This window comes from Giraffa tippelskirchi, chromosome 11 (assembly GCF_054371585.1).
Source record: "Giraffa tippelskirchi isolate mGirTip1 chromosome 11, T2T-mGirTip1v1.2.pri, whole genome shotgun sequence".
Classification (NCBI taxonomy): Eukaryota; Metazoa; Chordata; class Mammalia; order Artiodactyla; family Giraffidae; genus Giraffa; species Giraffa tippelskirchi.
The window spans coordinates 20439605-20458375 of record NC_137285.1 but is presented as its reverse complement, the minus strand read 5'-3'; the positions used below and the strand labels follow the sequence as shown (position 1 = coordinate 20458375).

The following is an 18771-nucleotide window of genomic DNA, read 5'->3' as shown; positions in this document are numbered from 1 at the left end:
ATATATGATATAATATATATTATGTATATATGTTATATATAATGTAATATATAATATAAATTATATACTGTATTATATATATAGTGAGTCATATATAATATATATACATTATATATAAACATAATACATATATAAATATATTATATAATACATATTATAATATATTTATATCTAATATATATGTATTAAAGATATATAGCTATATAAACATAAGGATATATAGCTATATATAAATATATATTATATAAAATTATATCTATATATTATATAAATTTAATATTTGATATAGTTTAATTATATAAAATTATATAGTATAAATATGCAAATATATTATATAAAATATATGTAATATAAACTATAATATTATATATTATATATAATATAATAATATGTTATATATAAATATACATTATAAAATATTTTTATAGTATATATTTATATATAGCTATATTTATATATACTATATTATATATTTATGTTTATATATATAAAATAATGCACCTTCCATTGCAGGGGACTCAAAGTTGATCCCTGGTTGGGAAACAAAGGTCCTACATGCCTTGTCGTACCTAAGCCCGCGAGCTGCAACTAGAGAAAAGCTTGAATCCTGTAATGCAGACCCAGCATAGCACAAATTTACGGGAAAAAAATGATCAGGAGAGAATCTCATCACATCTCTCAGAAAACCTCGAAAAGAGTCCAAACACTGAGCCCACAAAAAAATGTTTGCATTAATCTTCTCTCGTCTTATTCACTTCCCTCCAAACCTGCAACTGCTTCCTGATCTCTTCCCTCAAAACATCTGTAAAAACTCTTCCTCTATTCCAGCCCCTGGGGCTTGCTCTTCCCTTCCTCTCTATCCTCTTTTATTACATTGGTGTACTTAGCCTCTCACCCCGTAAGTTGAACCCTCCCTCTTGAAGACAAAGGATGGAAGACCTCCCTGGTAGTCCAGTGCAAAAGAATCCACCTGCCATTGCAGGGGACACGGGTTTGATCCCTGGCCTGGAAGGATGCCACATGCCGCAGGGCAACTCAGCCCACATACCACAACTACCAAGCCCTTGCTCCAGAGCCTGCAAGTGGCAATGACGGAAGCCCCCGAGCCCTAGAGCCTGCGCTCCACAACAAGAGAAGCCGCCGCAGTGAAATCCCACGTACCGCAACTCGAGTGTAGCCTACACTTGCCGCATCCAGAGAAAGCCCTCAAGCAGCAACAGACTCAGTGCAACCAAAAATAAATAAATAAGAGTTATAATATCTATTTTTTAAAAAAGAGATAGTATGGGAATAGGAGTAGGATTGGGGGCTAAGAGTACGCTGGCAATTGCAGAACTTTCTGGCAGGCTCAGGGAAAAGGGACGTCAAGAAATATTCCTGCATTAATGATATTATCCCACAATAGCTATATGTGAAGTTTAGGGGCAGATGTTCCCCTGACCTTGGGATGCTTCTTCTAAATGCATGTACATACCAGGAAGCAAGGCCAGAAGAAATAAGGAAAAGATTTTTAAAAATCATGAATTTGTTAATTATTTCAGTAATTGGGCCCCAGCGATTTCACTCAAGAAAATTAAAAACACATGCCCACAAAAAACTTGCACGTGAATGTTCACAGCAGCACTATTCAGAACAGCCAAAGAGTAGAAAAAACACAAATGTCTATCAGCTGATATGTAGATAAACAGTTTGTGGTCCATCCTTGCAATGGACTACTATTAAGCCCTGAGAAAGAGTGAAGTACTATTACACACTACAATACGTATTGATTAAGCGTTTAGAAACACTGTGGTTACTGCTTAATACATATCTTGGAGACAAAATGCATCCCTCAAACATTTATCGAGTTCCCTGTTAGATGCTGGGTTCTGCTGAGCCCTGGACTTGAACAAAGTCTTTTAAAAATGTTGGATTTGCTAAGCAGGGAAAATGAACTTTGAAAAACATGTTGCTGAGTGAAAGAAGACAGTCACAAAAGGCCACAGGCTGTATGATCCGATTCACTGGAAATGTCTGGAATACACAAATCTATAGAGATGGATAATATATCAGTCGTCAGAGGCTGAGGGTGGGTGATCAGGCAGGAAGCAAAATGAAAGTTTGGAGGTGGTGATGGCTAAAGGACACAGTATCTTTTGGCGGGAGAGGGGGGTAGTGATAAAAACTGGTCCTGGTGACTGTTACTCGACTCAGTGTGTAATATACTAAAACCCATGGAACTGTACGCTTCCAGTGGGGGGATTGTATGGTAGGCAAATTTTATCTCAACCAAGCCCCTCCCCTGCTCTCCAAAAAGAAAGTGATCAAGCAGCTAAGGCCTCCCAGCCCTGTACTGTGTTGGGGGGATGCGAAGATGAATAAAGTACCGCTTTTGCCCAGACGTGGAACAACAGACTGGTTCCAAATCGGGAAAGGAGTACATCAAGGCTGTATATTGTCACCCTGCTTATTTAACTTATATGCAGAATACATCATGTGAAATGCCGGGATGGATGAAACACAAGCTGGAATCAAGACTGCCAGGAGAAATACCAATAACCTCAGATACACAGATGTCACCATCCTTATGGCAGAAAGTGAAGAACTAAAGAGTCTCTTGATGAAAGTGAAAGAAGAGAGTGAAAAAATTGGCTTAAAATTCAACATTCAGGAAACTAAGAACATGGCATCTGGTCCCATCACTTCATGGCAAAGAGATGGGGAAACAATGGAAACAGTGAGAGACTTTATTTTGGGGGGGCTCCAAAATCACTGCAGATGGTGACTGCAGCCATGAAATTAAAAGATGCTTGCTCCTTGGAAGAAAAGCTATGACCAACCTAGACAGCATATTAAAAAGCAGAAACATCACTTTGCCAACAAAGTTTCATCTAGTCAAAGCTATGGTTTTTCCAGTAGTCATGTATAGATGTGAGAGTTGGAATATAAAGAAGGCTGAGCACCGAAAAATCGATGCTTTTGAACTGTGGTGTTGGAGAAGACTCTTGAGAGTCACTTGGACTGCAAGGAGATCCAATCAGTCCATCCTAAAGGAAATCAGTCCTGAATATTCACTGGAAGGACTGATGCTGAAGCTGAAGCTCTAATACTTTGGCCACCTGATGCAAAGAACTGACTCATTGGAAAAGTCCCTGATGCTGGGAAAGATTGAAGGCAGGGGGAGAAGGGGACAACAGAGGATGAGATGGTTGGATGGCATCACCAACTCGATGGACATGAGTTTGAGCAAGCTCTGAGAGTTGGTGATGGACAGGGAAGTCTGGTGTGTTGCAGTCCATGGGGTCCCAAAGAGTAGGACACGACTGAGTGATGGAACTGACTGAACTGACTTTGCCTTTAGGTTGCTCACAGCCTGGGAGGAAACTTACAGGGCAAAAAAAGTGTCAGTCAATCAGTCGTGTCCGACTCTTTGTGATCCCATGGACTGTAGCCCACCAGGCTCCTCTGTCCATGGGATTTCCCAGGTAAGAAAACTGGAGTGGGCTGCCAATCCCTCCTCCAGGGGATCTTCCCGACCCAGGGATTGAATCTGAGTCTCCTGCTTTGCAGGCAGATTCTTCACCATCTGAGCCACCAGGGCAAAGGGCAGGGTCAGATTCAAGGTGGTCCTAAGCCACCCTCCAAGACTAAATGGGGTGGAGGGCCCAGGAGGGGGAGAATCTGCTTGGGGCTCAGGCCGGTGGCATTTCAGCTCGGCCTTGCTGGAGGCCCAGGGAATACTGGGGAGAACAGGGCTGTGCCCCAGGGCAACAGGAGGGCGAGGACATGGAAGGAGGGGGCGGCCGTACCCGCAGGTTGTTCTTCTCCTCTTTTCTCTTTATCCAGTTGAGGGCCTGCTGCTGGGGGTCGATGCAGAGGGGGAAGCGGCTGGCCCGGGTGGTGAGGATGCCGTTCTGAACTGAGAGCTCGTCGGGGGGCAGCCCCTGGGAGCCCCACCTGGAAGGGACAACGACAGGGGAAATGGGGACTTTTCTGGCCGAGTTGTGAACGGACCAGGAGCATCCACATCGGGGTCAGGGCTGGGCGGTCAGTACCCCCTGCGGTTTCTGTGAAGGCGGGTCAGGCAGGCACACCGCCAGCTCTGCACGCTGCCCTGAGGCTCCCCTGGTCCTCCCAGCTCGGGGTCGCCCTCACCTGCTGATCTCCACGTCATCCGTGAGCAGGTTCTCCAGTCGGAAGGGCTGACTCAGGGGGATCCCCCGCTCCAGGATGTCATTCTGCCACACCTGGTTGACCATCTCGTCCCGGAATTCCCACGTGAAGGCACCCTCGTAGCTCAGGAAGGCTGCACACAGCAGGCAGTCGCCCAGCAACTTCACCCGCCGGTGCATCAGCTCGTCCAAATCGTTCAGCCACCTGGAGCGGGAGACGGGAGGCAGGGGCTGCCCTGTGCCATCACCTTCCAGCACAACCCAAAGGAATCTTCTAGAAGAACCAGCCTGACATATGGCCGGGAGGGGGCTCACCAGAAGGAAACATTTCCTGAGATACTTTTTTCTTGTTAAGAACAGAGATCACTGGCTCACTTTGCCAGTTCCCCACCTAGCGAGCCCCACGTTTTCAAAGGCTTTATTCAATCCCAGGTACTCAGTAGAACCCAGCATCTAACAGGGGCCTCAATAAATGTTTGCGGGTACATTTTGTCTTAAAGATATGCATTAGGTAGTAATCAAATTGTTTCCAAACACCCAACCAATAGCTTATAAACATGCCCAGCAGAGCATGAGCCCCTGTCCTACTGAGTGACGAAATCCTGGCCAAGATAAAAGAAAGCAGGTATTTCATTTGGCCTCTTCTGGTAAGCGGCCAAAGTCTTCTAGACTTTATTTGTTAGTGTTTTTTGGCTGTGCTGGGTCTTCGTTACAGCACGTGGGGTCTTCTTGCTCTTTGTCGGGCCATGGGATTTTTTAGCTGGGGCATGGGAACTCTTCAGTTCGTGGCACATGGGATCTAGTTCCCTGACCAGGGATGGAACCCACAAGAAAGAAAGATAGCACTAAGTCATGTCTGACTCTTTGTGACCCCATGGACTGTAGCCCACCAGGCTCCTCTGTGCATGGGATTCTCCAGGCTAGAATACTGAAGTGGGTTGCCATTTCCTTCTCTAGGGGAACTTTCCAACCCAGGAACTGAACCCAGGTCTCCCACATTGCAGGCAGATGCTTTACCGACTGAGCTACGCAGGATGGAATCCGGGCCCCCTGCATTGGGAGCACGGAGCCTTAGCCACTGGACCACCAGGGAAGCCCTTCTACATATTAGACATATTGAAAATGGTTTATTTCCCACAAGCAAACAATATTTTCCAGCGTTTTCCATACATTTTTACAGGTTCCAGGTTACAAAGTGCATCACATTAGTGGACCATCTATGGCCCAGTGATCCTCTCGCCCGTAAGCATCAAGCAGCTCCACCTGCTTAAAAGTGAAGGTCGGAGAAGGCAATGGCAACCCACTCCAATACTCTTGCCTGGAAAATCCCATGGACGGAGGAGCCTGGTAGGCTGCAGTCCATGGGGTCGCGAAGAGTCGGACACGACTGAGCGACTTCACTTTCACTTTTCACTTTCATGCATTGGACAAGCAAACGGCAACCCACTCCAGTGTTCTTGCCTGGAGAATCCCAGGGATGGCGGAGCCTGGTGGGCTGCTGTCTATGGGGTCGCACAGAGTCGGACACGACTGAAGCGAGTTAGCAGCAGCAGCAGCAAGAGTGAACCAGCCACAGGGGGCGCCAGCAACAGAGAAGGTTCTTCTCCGGACCAGTTCAGAAGGGACTTGGGGTTAAAGGTCATCAAGAAACAAACATTCCCAGGCTCCAGGGCACTAGTTTCTCCCTGTCTCCACCGCTGCACTGCCTCTCCTTAACAGTCATTTAGTAAATAACACTAGAGACCTAACTTTAAAAGAATATATATATAGGAGACTTCCCTGGTGGTGCAGTGGTTAAAACTTTGATTTTCAAGGGGGTTCGATCCCTGGTCAGGGAACTAGGATCCCACAATACCAAATGCCAAAACATACAATACCAAAACATAAAACAGAAGCAATATTGTAACAAATTCAATCAAGACTTTAAACATCAAAAAATCTTAAAAAAAAGAATCTATAAAACAGGCATTATCCACCTTAGACATGATAATAGTAAAATCAGAACTTTTTCACATGGTTTTCAGCTCAAAATGCAGTGGGGAATAAAGATTCCACATGGCAAGAACTTCTGTTGCTGATGTACACTCACAAACCACAAAGCTTTCAGACTTTCCCTGGTGGTCCAGTGGTTAAGACTCCATGCTTGCAATGCAGGGGGCCTTGGATCGATCCCTGGTCAGGGAATTGGATCCCACATACCACAACTAAGACTCAGTGCAACCAAGAAACAAACAAACAAATAAATATTAATTTTAAAAAATCCCCTCAAAGTGTGGCTTAGAGCCACTTAGCAGGAGGGCCCATTACTCAGGCTGACCTGACATTCTCCGAGCCCAGCCCCGAGATGAGCTTGTCGGCTGCAATCAGCCGTCTCTCCATGATCTCGGCTTCCTCCTGCAGCTTCTGCTTCTCCAGTATGGCTGCCTCATATTTGGCCCTCAGAGCTTCCAGTTCCCTCTGGATTGCTGCTAGCTCATTCTGGATCTTCTCTAGCTCACGTTTGGTAAGGTAAAAATTCCGCTCCAGCCTGGCCACCTAAGTGAAGACAATTCCCAAAGCAGTAGGCAAAAGGACAGTCGTGAGGTGGGGATAAGACAGTCTTACACCTGGCTTAAGTCCACCTGCATTTTTTTTTTTTCTTGTCCGTGCCATGCAGCTTGTGGGTTCTTAGTTCCCCGACCAGGAACTGAACCCAGGCACATGACAGTGAAAGCACTGAGTCTTAACCACTGAACTGCCAGGGAATTCCTCCACCTGCATTTCTATCACTGTCGCTATCCTCTGGGGCCACCCATAGCAAGGCACGTGGCTTCTCCTCTTAGGAACCTTTTCAATGGTTTAATGCAAAATCCCACATCCCATTCGAAAAAAGATGTCCTGTACTGAGTTAGCAGACAACTTAATTTTCATGTGAATTAAGGTCCCAGTAAGACGACCCTGTAAATCTAAGTCTAAAATTCAAATGAATGCATTGAAGATTGTGTGTGTGTGTGTTCAATCATGTCAATTGTATCTGACTCTTCTCTCTGTGGGACTGTCCCGTCAAGAATACTGGAGTAGGCTGCCGTTTCCTCCTCCAGGAGATCTTCCTGACTCAGGAATCGAACCTTCGTCTCCTGTGTCTCCTGTACTGCAGGCAAATTCTTTACTGCTGAACCACTGGGGAAGACCTGCATTGAAGATACTACCAGTCCTATTATGGGTTCTAAGTTTTCTGAGTGACAAAATCTTGAATTAAAAAGCAATGTCAAAATATGTCTTGGGCATTCCCTGGTGGTTCAGTGGTTAAGAATACACCTTCCAATGCAGGGGACACCGGTCCGATCCCTGGTAAGGGAACTAAGATCCCACATGCCTTGGGGCAACTAAGCTGGAGTGCTGTGATCCACACTGAGCCACAATCAGAAAGAAGCCTGCATGCCACAACTAAGCCCCTATGCAGCCAAAAATAAATAAATAAAAATATGTCTCAAAATGATGGAATCAACCTTATACAATTCTTTTTGTATTGTGTCTTCTCTCTGTTACTTTGACCCAGTGGTTCTCAACAGGGACTTATTGTGCTTCCCCCAAGGGACACATGGCAATGTCTGGAGACATTTCTGATTGTCAAAACTTGGGGGCATCTAGTGGGTAGAGCCAGAGATGCTGTTCAACATCCTACAAAGCCCAGGACAGCTCCACAAAACAAATAAAGATCCAATCCAAAATGGCAATCGTGCCAAGGATGAGAAACCCTGCATTAGCCCTCCCTTGAGAATGATTTTTACCCTCTTTTATTCAAAAATCTTTCACAATGTTATATGGAAGAGGAGTCTGGGGGAGAATGGATACATATATATGTGTAGCTGAATCCCTTTGCTGTCCACCTGAAACTATCACAACATTGTTAATCAGCTACACTCCAATATAAAATTAAAAGTTAAAAAAAATCTTTCAGCCTTTGGTTCTGTCATTTCACATTACATCTAAATGAGAGCTGTATGTACTTGGGGGAAAATGTTTATGTGGTTTAAAATCAGAACCTTGCCAGAATTTTTCCAGGAAAGTTGTGGACACATTCATTCTGACTCCAAAATGATCTCTTGGCAGAAGTGAGCAGGGCTTACAGATGGGCAGTACCTTGTCTCTTTTGGGCTTGATTTCTTTAAAAACGTCACAGTAGCCCATCACAGCTTCAACAAACTTCAGCATCCCCAAGCCTGCCTTGCTCACAGCTTCCATTTCCTCGGTCGTGGTATTGAGGGTCTTCAAGAGGCCTAAAGGTCAAAGACGCAAATGATCACAATGAGCAGTGAGCTTTGTCTCGGGAAAATAAAATGAGAAATAAGCTACCTGTGAGCAAAGCAAATGTAACGAGTTTCTTACTCCCTGGTAATCCTGTGAGAGAGATCGGACAGCTCTCCCACAGATAACAGCTGGATCCAACCTTAAATGAGTTCTTTGTGAATGGATGTTTAAGATGTGAGTAAGGGGCACAGGTTACTGCCAGCCAGGACATCCTATGACACAGACACCTCTGTGTGACACCCAGAAGGCCCTGGAGACCCAAGGCATCAGTGAGGACTCCCAACTGGGCACCAAGGTGGCTCAGAGTTGGCAGTTAACTGGGGTTCATTTAACTGTCATTATGGGGGCACCATCACCTCCACCTGCCCCCTCACTCTGGAAGTAACTTCACCTAAATGGAAACCCATCCAAGGATCGGGTAAAGAGAGCCCCTTGGGTTTCTGTAGTTGTTGTTATCCTTCCAGTTTTAATTAGTTTTGTTTTTAAGTGGCTGAAGAAACGCACTGATGATAAAGTTCTGAATAAGCCATCATGATAAACAGTGACACAATGAACTTGTATATGTCTGAACAAAGACTAACATCATTCCCACTGGCTAAGCTCTGGGGCGGATCAGGAGTCAGGTTTAGCGGGGACTGCGTGGCTTCTGTAACTGAAAAGGGGGATTGGGGTGGGTGGTGCTGGCTCCTCCTCCTTGCCCATCCCTCAGGGACCTGCAGAAGACTTCATATGGGCAAGAGGCACAAGGAGAGAAGTCAAGGTTAGACCAGTTCTTTTTTCTTCTCCGCTGAATATCCATTTTACTTAATTGAGCTGTAATTCACATAACATAAAATGAACTGTGTTAAAATGTATACTCATCAGTGGCATTTAGTAGATTCACAAGATGCTGCAGGCCTCATCTCCACCTAGTTGCAAGACATTCTCATCATCTCAAAAGGAAACTTCACAGCTATTCAGCAATCAAAACCTATTTCCCCTTCCCAGACACTGGCAAGCATTGACCTGCTTTCTGTCCCTGTGGATTCACCTATGGATATTTCATATTAATGGAGTTACAATATGTGACCTTTTGTGCCTGACTTCTTTCACTTGGCATCACATGTTTGAGGTTCATCTATGTTGTAGCATACGGCAGCTAAAACATAAATGAAGTTCACTCCTTTTCATGACCAAATAATATTCCATATGTGGATATGCTTGTTCTTGTTCTCCATTTATCTGCTGGGTTGTCTCCACCTTTTGGCTATTGTCAGTAATGCTGTCAGGGACATTGCATATAAGCTTTTGTTTGAATATATAGTTTCTATTCTTTTGGGTATATACATAAGGAGTGAAATGGTTGGGACACATGGTAATTCTATGATTAACCTTCTGAGGAACTGCCAAACTGTTTTCCACATGATTTTATATTTCTGCCAACAACGTAAAAGGGTTGCAAGTTCTCCACACCCTCCCCAACACTTGTTGTTTTGTGTGGTTTTGTTTAAATTACACCATCCGAGTGGATCTGAATGCTACCTCATTGTGGTTTGATGTGCATTTTCCTAGTGACCAACATTAAGCATAGTTTCATATGCTTTCTGGCCATCTGTCTATCCTTTTTGGAGAAATGTCTATTCTGGTCTTTTGCCCATTAGACCGATTCTTGGCACCACTATGCCCATCAGATAAGATGCACAGAAGACAAGGTTGAGTGGACTCCGGAAGACAGCTGTGTTTCCTGCTAGGGAGAACTAGAGCTGATGCTGAATTACACACTCATGGGACATCCACTGCCACTGCCCATCCAGCCACCACCCTCTGTTTCATGCAGCTATGTCGCCATCTTCCTCTAGGGACAATCGTTCCCATTCTTCCAACGGCACAGCCACGGCAACACCATTTGGCCACCACAGGAGGGTGTGCTGGCGAGAAGCCCCCTCCTCGCCCTCCCTCCCTGCCCTAAAGACTGAACTGCCAGGTTGAGAACCAGCCTGGTGTCCCCTCCATCCATCTGTGCTCACCTCTGATGTTCTTCACTTGGCTCTGGGTAATGGAATCAAAGTCGATTTCCATCAGAGACCTCAGGAAGTTGGGGTCGGACATCATGCCCTTGGCGGTTTTCCAGTTGAGTTCTTTGTAGCCTTTCATGATGAGGATGCATTCGCAGACCGTCTGCACCTGCTTCGGGGGCTTAGCAAAGGACCTGGGGGAGAAACAGACATGTATGAGGATCGGACGCAGGATGTGGCCAGGATCCGGCCCAAAGAAAGGTTCCAGAAAAAAAATGGCTCAACCCAGAACCGTCTCATGGAGGCGATACTGCATGGAGGCAAAGGGGACCATATCCCAACACCGACTTGGGCTCCTGGGGATGAGCTTTTCCGAGGGCAGGACTCAGTCTCCTCCATCAGGTGCCAGTTCAGGGTCCTGGATTCAGACCAGGCACCAGGAACACAGCAGGGCATCATTCAATGCAAACCCAGGTCACCCCTGAATCGGCAGGGCAGGGTGGAGCCTGAGAATCTGAGTTTTTAATTACACCCTAGGGTGACTCCTCAGACTCTAAGTGGTAGAGTCATTATTGTCACAATCATCATCAATCTATTTTCCATTTACCAGATGAAGAAACGGGGCTCCAGTGCTTGGATGGCCTGCCTGTGTCTACATGCCCGCGGGGTCTGAGGTCCCCTCACCCTGGGCTCCTTCAGGCTGTGGAAATTGTTCTCTGGTTTTGACAAAGCTAGACCATCACTCAGCTGCTCTGACACTTACAGGTCCAGCACCCTTGACCCTCCAGCGAACGCAAGGCAGCATCGGCGCATGAAGACCCAAGAAGGAAGACCCAAGAAGGAACGAGTGGCACATTGCTGGTACCCAGGGGGCCCGCTCAGCTGCCTGCTGCCTGACCATGTCTCTACACATCATACGAGGCGTGCAGGCACCAAAGCCGTAGAGAGAGACAGAAGCAGAAGGAAAATGATGAAGAAAAAGGAAAGGAAATGATTTGGAAAACGAAGAGCCCCCCCGCCAAGGGCAAGGAGCAGCCTGGGGAGAGGCCAGAATGCCCCCAGAGGAGGGGGGCAGGGAAGGCTGGTGTGGGGGGAGAGAGACACAGAGAAAGAACAATCTGAGCCACACAGCAGTGTGGAGACTCCCGGCAACCATACCCCCAGCCCCTCCTGACCCCCCACCCACTCACGCTCGCAGCACAGGGACAAGCCAGGGCAATGCTCCAGCACAAAACCCAACCATTAAAGTAATGGACCTGAGTCACCAGGGAAAGGCTCAATTATGCGGCGTTAGGCGCTTACGACAGCGCAATGCTGTCAACTGTTTTTAAAAGGTTCCCTTCAGGGCTGATGAAGACCAGGCCCTGGCCACTGCTCTCTGAATAATCTGAGGAGGAGGGGGTCAGTGAGATGTTCTCAGACGCAAGTGGGAAAGTGCCTCGGGGCAGCGTCCTGAGCCATTTGGACTGGTCCCAGGTTCTCAGCTTTCTCATCTGTAAAATGGGGAAGCAGAACCGGAAACTTGGAGCCCCCAAAGCCTTTGAATCTATGAAAGGGAAGTGCTCTGGGATCAGTTTATGAACCGGTCCCAGGAACCTCACTTATCCAGAACACAGTGTTGTGGCGTGCCAGGTAACCAAGGAGTTCGCAATAGTAAGGTTACCAAACACTGTTTTATGAGCTATATAAAATGGTATAAAAACAGGGGAAAAAGTAAGATCACAAGTCTGAGAAATGAAAGTGTTTCTGATTCATCTGACTCCTTTCTTCTACCACAACAGAAACTCAGGGTGGGCTTCCCTGATGGTCCAGTGGTTAAGAATCTGCCTTGTATTGCAAGGGACACCAGTTCAATCCCTGGTCTGGGAAGATCCCACATGCCTCAGAGCAACTGAGCCCCGGAGCCGCAACTACTGAGCCCACATGCTGCAGCTACTGAGGCCCACATGCCCTGGAGCCCGTGCTCCACATTGAGAGAAGCCCCTGTAATGAGAAGCCCCTGTTTACCGCAAGTAGAGAAAGCCCAAGTGCACCAAGGAAGACCCAGCACAGCCAGTAAATAAATAAATCTTAAAAGAAAGAAAGAAACTCAGGGAGAGACAGATAGATGGAGGTGAAGTCATGCTGCCTTCCCTGGAGGAGAACACCACTTACAAGCTTTATTCCCCACCTCCCTTCACTCTACCCCAGACACTGTCTTTGCTTTTCCCTCAAGCCATACTCCTTCCAGCCCTCCTCTACCCTCCATCCCATGTCTCGTTTAAATATCACTTCCTGGGGTTCACCTTTCCTGATCCCTTAGACTAGATCGGGTCCCCCATTATCCAAAGTCATAGCAACCAAAACCCTGCCTCCCTGACCTCTTCCTGGGTAATTTTATTGTTCACGCGATTCCCATGTGCACACTCGTGCCTCCCTCCCTGGGGGGTCCATGTGGTAAAGACCCCCTAGGCTGGCTCGCTGTCTCTCAGCCCCCATGTCAGCACAGGGTGGGCAGGCAGTAGGCACCCGATGGTACTGAATGAAGAAAAGGAAGAAAAGCAAAGTCTCAGGCCAGTAACAAAGGGAGAGAAACATCCACTACTAATCTTCATTACTCCTAATCTTCCTGCCTTAACATTTAATGATTTCTGCAAAGGGGATTGAGCATTACAGAGAGGAAGTGCTCTTTAAAGAATTAAAGGATTAGGGAATGTCAAGACCTAAGTGCTGGCTCATCACCCTTAACATCTAAATGGCCTAAACAAAGCCAGATTGTAGTCATCTGGATCCAAACTTATTAAATCCTAGGAAAAAATCCCAAAGAGATCAAAGATTTAAAGGTAAACAACTAAACTATAAAAGTATAGGATGAAACCATGGGGAGATTACTTTACAGTCTTCCAGTTGCAAGGCCTTTTAAATATGAAGTCATAGCAAAAAGCCACAAAATGAAATATCACTAAAATCTGCCTCATAAAAATAAAAATTTGTACACAGCAAACACAAACACACACACAAACTACCTAAACAAAGTCAAATGGCTGAGACTTCCCTGGTGGTCCAGTGGTTAAGACTTTGCCTTCCCATGCAGGAGGTGGGCGTCTGACCCCTAGTTAGGGAGCTGAGAGCCCACATGCCTCTCAGCCAAGAAACCAAAACAGAAAACAGAAGCAATATTGTAACGAACTCAATAAAGACTCTAAACATGATCCACATCAAACGCAATTTTGTTTTTAAAGTCAACTGGCTGATGACAAACTGGGAAAATTATTTGCAACTCACATCACACATAAAAAGCTAATCTCACTATTAATATAAAAAGCCCCTGGAAATGGGTAAGGGAAGCAAAAAGAAAGAAAAGCAACAGCAACAAAAACAATTCAACAAATGGACAAAGCACATAAAGAGTTCACAGAAAACAAACTATACAGACTCTTACACACGTTTTTCACATATTAAAAAAAAAAAAGCAATTTCTCTCATCAAAAGGGAGATGCACATTAGAACTACACAAGTATCATTGTTCATCTGTAAGTGATCAAAACCCCAAGTGTTTAGTCGTGCCCTCTGTTGGTGAGGCCATGAAAAAGTAGGCACTCGCGTGTACTGCCAATGGGAGTGCAAATCGGTTCCACAACTATGGAGCGCATTAAGCAACAGCTATAGACATAAACCCGGAGGAGGAAATGGCAACTTACTCCAGTATTCTTGTCTGGGATAATCCCATGGACACAGGAGCCTGGAGGGCTACAGTTCATGGGGTTGCAAAGGGTCAATATGACTGAGCGACTGAGCATGCACTCATGGACGAAAACACACACAACTTTGCACCCAGCAATTCCACTTCTGAAGGTGTATCCTTCCAGTGGACATGGGCATAGTGAAGTAAGCCTTATTCTTTGCCACATTGTTTGGAAAGGCAAAAAAACTGGAAATAAGGTAAAAATTCATAAATTGGGGCTGATTAAATAAATGATGGTACAGCCATCCAAAGGTATGTGATGGCTTATTGTTAAGTAATGAGAAGGTTCCCATACATCAACATGCAAAAGATCTTCAAAATGTCTTGTTAATGGAAAAAGCCAAGATGCAGAAAATGATGTGTATTACCAATTATATTTTAAAAGGAAAGAAAAGAGAATATATGGGTATCCCTTGTTCTACAACCCTTAGAGCTCAACGTCAGGCACTGAAGAGACACTGGTACATCTGGTTGCCTTGAGCATGTGCAAAAACTCTGGATGGGACTTCCCTAGCGGTCCTGTTGGTTAGGGTTCCAAGCTTCCACTGCAGGGGGCATAGGTTCAATCCTGGTCAGGGAACTAAGATCCTGCATGTCGTGGGATGTGGCCAAAAGAAAACCAATCATCTCTCTGGATGGATATATGGGAAATGTATATGAGATATACATAATCATACCATAGTTCTCTGTCCTATAGGGGGAGGGGAACTAAGCTGATGAGGAGCAGGTCAGAGGGGGCTTTTCATGGCATGTCATTTTGATGTTGGAACCAGGACCTAGCTGATGTATACGTGGCACTGACCCCGTGCTCAACCCAGTTCTGAGAGATCTTTACATAATAGCTCATTGGACCCTCATACCCATCCTGAGCTTCAGGGCTTTCCTGATAGCTCAGTTGGTAAAGAATCTGCCTGCAATTCAGGAGACCCCAGTTCGATTCCTGGGTTGGAAAGATCCTTTGGAGAAGGGAAAGGCTACCCACTCCAGTATTCTTGGGCTTCCCTTGTGGCTCAACTGGTAAAGAATCTGCCCGCAATGTGGGAGACCTGAGTTCAACCCTTGGTTTGGGAAGATCCCTTGGAGAAGGGAAAGGCTACCCACTCCAGCATTCTGGCCTGGAAGTCACAGAGTCGGACACAACTGAGTGACTTTCACTTTCATTTTCAACCACCCTGAGGCTGTGGGGACAGTGATTATCATCTGCATTTTACAAATGAGGAAACTCCAGCACAGAGAGGTTAGGTGACTTGCCAAAGGTCACACAGCTGGGAAGAAGCAAAGCCACGTGTGAACAAATCACCTGTTCCAATAACTACATTTTAAAAAATTACTCCTTTTAGGCCATAGGCGGCTTTTACTATCTCAGGGGTGATACAGGCATCCCGTCTAACCACAGGGGACACGTATCAAGCTCTCTATGTGGTCCCATGGAAACCCCCTCTCACCAGCCCCTTGGATTGTTGAGGGGATTCACAACCTCCTCCTCCTTCCAGATAAATCCCCCTCAAAGAGCCTTCTCAACTCTGTCCTCAGAATGTTTTTATGCTGCTGACCTGAGTTGTTGTTGTTGTTGTTGATGTTTAGCCACTAAGTTGTATCCAACTCTTTGCGACCCCATGGACTATAGCCCACCAGGCTCCTCTGTCCATGGGATTTCCCAGGCAAGAATACTGGAGCGGGTTGCCATTTTCTTCACCAGGGGATCTCCCCAACCCAGGCATCAAATCTATCTCCTGCATTGGGAGGCGGATTCTTTACCATCTGAGCCACCAGGCAGAGCAGAGCCCCAAATCCATTTAACCAGTGGTTGGATGTTTCCCTTGAAAATGCACATATTCATGGTCTCTCTCACAACTCAGTCTAAACTTCAAACACATGCTATTGCAGTTTTAAAACATCCATCCTGGGGCTTCCTAGGTGGCTCAGTGGTAAAGAATCCATCTGCTAATGCAGGAGTTGTGGGTTCAATCTCTGGTCCAGGAAGATCCCACATGTCACTGAGGAACTAAGCCCATGCACCACAACTATTGAGCCTGTGCTCCAGAGACCAGGAGCTGCAACTACCGAGCCCACGTGTTGCAACTACTGAAGCCTGCTTGCCCTAGAGCCCTGCTCCACAACAAGAGAAGCCATGGCAATGAGAAGCCTGCACATCACAGCTAGAGAGTGGTCCTCACCTGCCGCAAATAGAGAAAGCCCGTGTGCAGCAACAAAGACCCAGCACAGCCAAAACCAAATAAATAAAATTATGAAACATCCATCCTGTACCTTCGTTGCAATCACACTGCAAACCTCTGAAATCAGGACCTCATGCTAACTGCAGCACTATCTCTAGATCACCCCACCCCACCCCCCAACCCCTGCCCAGGAGTCACTTGGGCTTCCTGCTCTGGAACGAGCTGAATGTTCTGTTTGCATCCATGTGCTTCACATGGACTGTAGCCTGCCAGGCTCCTCTCTCTGTCCATGGGGTTTTCCAGGCAAGAGCCATCAAGCAGAGCACGGCCATGGACAAGGGCCGCCACATGGCCCTTAGGAAGAGAGGAGCTCAGAGAAGCAGCACATCCCACCAGGCACACGAAACACAGGTCAGCGTCCAGCCTGGAAACAGGAGTCTCTCTCACTGATGGTGCAGCCAGAAGGACAACGCCCCTTCTGAAAACGAGGACATGATGGCGAGTAAGGAGAGGAGAGAGCCGAGGCTCTTAACTCGGGGACACACGAGTGGGACCACGCAGCACGAAGATAGGGAATGGGGTGGGGCAGGCAGGACGCTGTTTCTTCCTGGCTTCACTGGTGCTGCCAAACTTACCACTGAGATCCACTAACGAAACCCTACGGAAACAGGGCCCCATGGTGGGAAGGAAGAAAACGCCATACCAGGTCCCCCTTCTGGACAGCAAATGAGCCCTCTGGCTGCAGGGGTTGGAGTCATTTCACACATTGATTTTCAGAGTGGCTGGGGGCCACAATAAAGACTCACTCTCCCGGGGATTCCCTGGCAGTCCAGTGGTTAAGGTTCACCGCTCTCACTGCCTGGGCCTAGGTTCAATCCCTGGTTGGGGAGCTAAGATCCTACAAGCCACGCAGGTGCAGCCAAAAAAAAAACACCCTTCCCACCTCTAAAAGTCCATCATGTGTCTAGAAATGGATGAGGGCATCTTCCATCTGCTCTCAGCCTTTGGCACACCGGGCCTGCATCCAGGGCCCTGCCTCTTTCAGGACAGACACCCAATCATGTTCTCCTAAAGAGGACTGATTTACAAGGCTCCACCTCTCCCACCAGCCCCTTCTGGAACCCAATCTACTTCCGTGAGTGGCCAGGGTTCAAGGCCAGTGGGCTGAGTCAGCTCACCTCTCTGGGCTTGAGGACCCTCATCTGCAAATGAAGACAATGACAGTCCCCACCATGGAAAGTGGGAGGCACAGAAATGCCAAACCGCCATGATTATGTTGTCATTGCTGTCAGGGGTGACGCTGGTGGCCAAGCACTCTTGGGGATGGCCAGCCTTTACCTGATCTCAGTCACATCCGACTTGTCCAGCTTCTGCAGCTCCAGTTTGGCGGCCTCCAGGATGGGCATGACCTCGGCTAGGGCGGTCTCGGCCTCCGTCTTCTCCACCGCGATAATCTTGTTTTGCTCTTCTATCTCCATGGCTTTTTCCTCTGCCAGCTTCTTCTTTTCCTCCGCTGTGGGGGGAGAGGGAGGGAGATGAAGCCACCGAAGGCAGGGAGGATGGACCACTGCTCCTGAGCCAAAGCGGCACAGCCCTCAAAGGTGGGCCCTGGGACTTCTCTGGTGGTGCAGTGGGTAGGAATCGGCCTGCTAATGCAGGAGACACAGGTTTGGTCCCTGGTCTGGAACTAAGATCCCATGTGCCTCCGCAGAGCAGCTAAACCCATGCGCCACAACTACTGAAGCCCTCGTGCCTAGAGCTTGTGCTCCACAACAAGAGAAGCCACCATAACGAGAAGCCTGCACACCGCAACTAAAGAGTAGCTCACACCTGCTGCAACTAGAGAAAGCTCGGCTGCAGCAACAAAGATCGAGTGCAACAAAAAATAAATTTAAAAAATAATTTTTTTTAAAAATGGCACTGGGAGGAGGGGGTCAAATGAGCTTTGGCCAATATGGTAGCCTTGGGTGTTCCCAGTGGGACCAGTGTTCTCACGGTCCCTGGGGTCCCTAACACCGGGAGAGCTGCTGCAACCTTGACCCTCCCTGACTAGCCCACCTATGTCTCCCGCCCACTCCATCCCACGAGACAACCCCAACCCTGCTTGGCCACTGTTAGCTGAGGACACCAGGGCTGCCCTCGAAGTTTTTCTGGCTTACTGAGATCTCTCTGCCTCTTCGTCAGCTTTTCCTATGTCCATTCAGTCAGTCAGTTCAGTCGCTCAGTCATGTCCGACTCTTTGTGACTCCATGGACTACAACACGCCAGGCCTCCCTATCCAACACCAACTCCCAGAGTTTACCCAAACTCATGTCCATTGAGTCAGTGATGCCATGCAGCCATCTCATCCTCTGTTGTCCCCTTCTCCTCCTGCCCTCAATCTTTCCCAGCATCAGGGTCTTTTCAAATGAGTCAGCTCTTTCCATCAGGTAGCC

General features: G+C 47.0%; 1 protein-coding gene across 2 annotated transcripts in view; it reads right to left on the bottom strand.

The window, feature by feature from the left end:
* DNAH10 (dynein axonemal heavy chain 10) overlaps positions 1–18771 on the bottom strand; it is a 156979-nt gene that overhangs the window by 25500 nt on the left and 112708 nt on the right. For both annotated transcript variants that reach the window (XM_081540402.1, XM_081540403.1), the window contains 6 exons: positions 17675–17849; positions 10448–10629; positions 8274–8410; positions 6469–6686; positions 4135–4356; positions 3789–3936 (listed from right to left, as the gene is read on the bottom strand). In XM_081540402.1, coding sequence (XP_081396528.1) covers positions 3789–3936; positions 4135–4356; positions 6469–6686; positions 8274–8410; positions 10448–10629; positions 17675–17849 — 1082 coding nt within the window. The remainder of the gene's footprint in view (positions 1–3788; positions 3937–4134; positions 4357–6468; positions 6687–8273; positions 8411–10447; positions 10630–17674; positions 17850–18771) is intronic.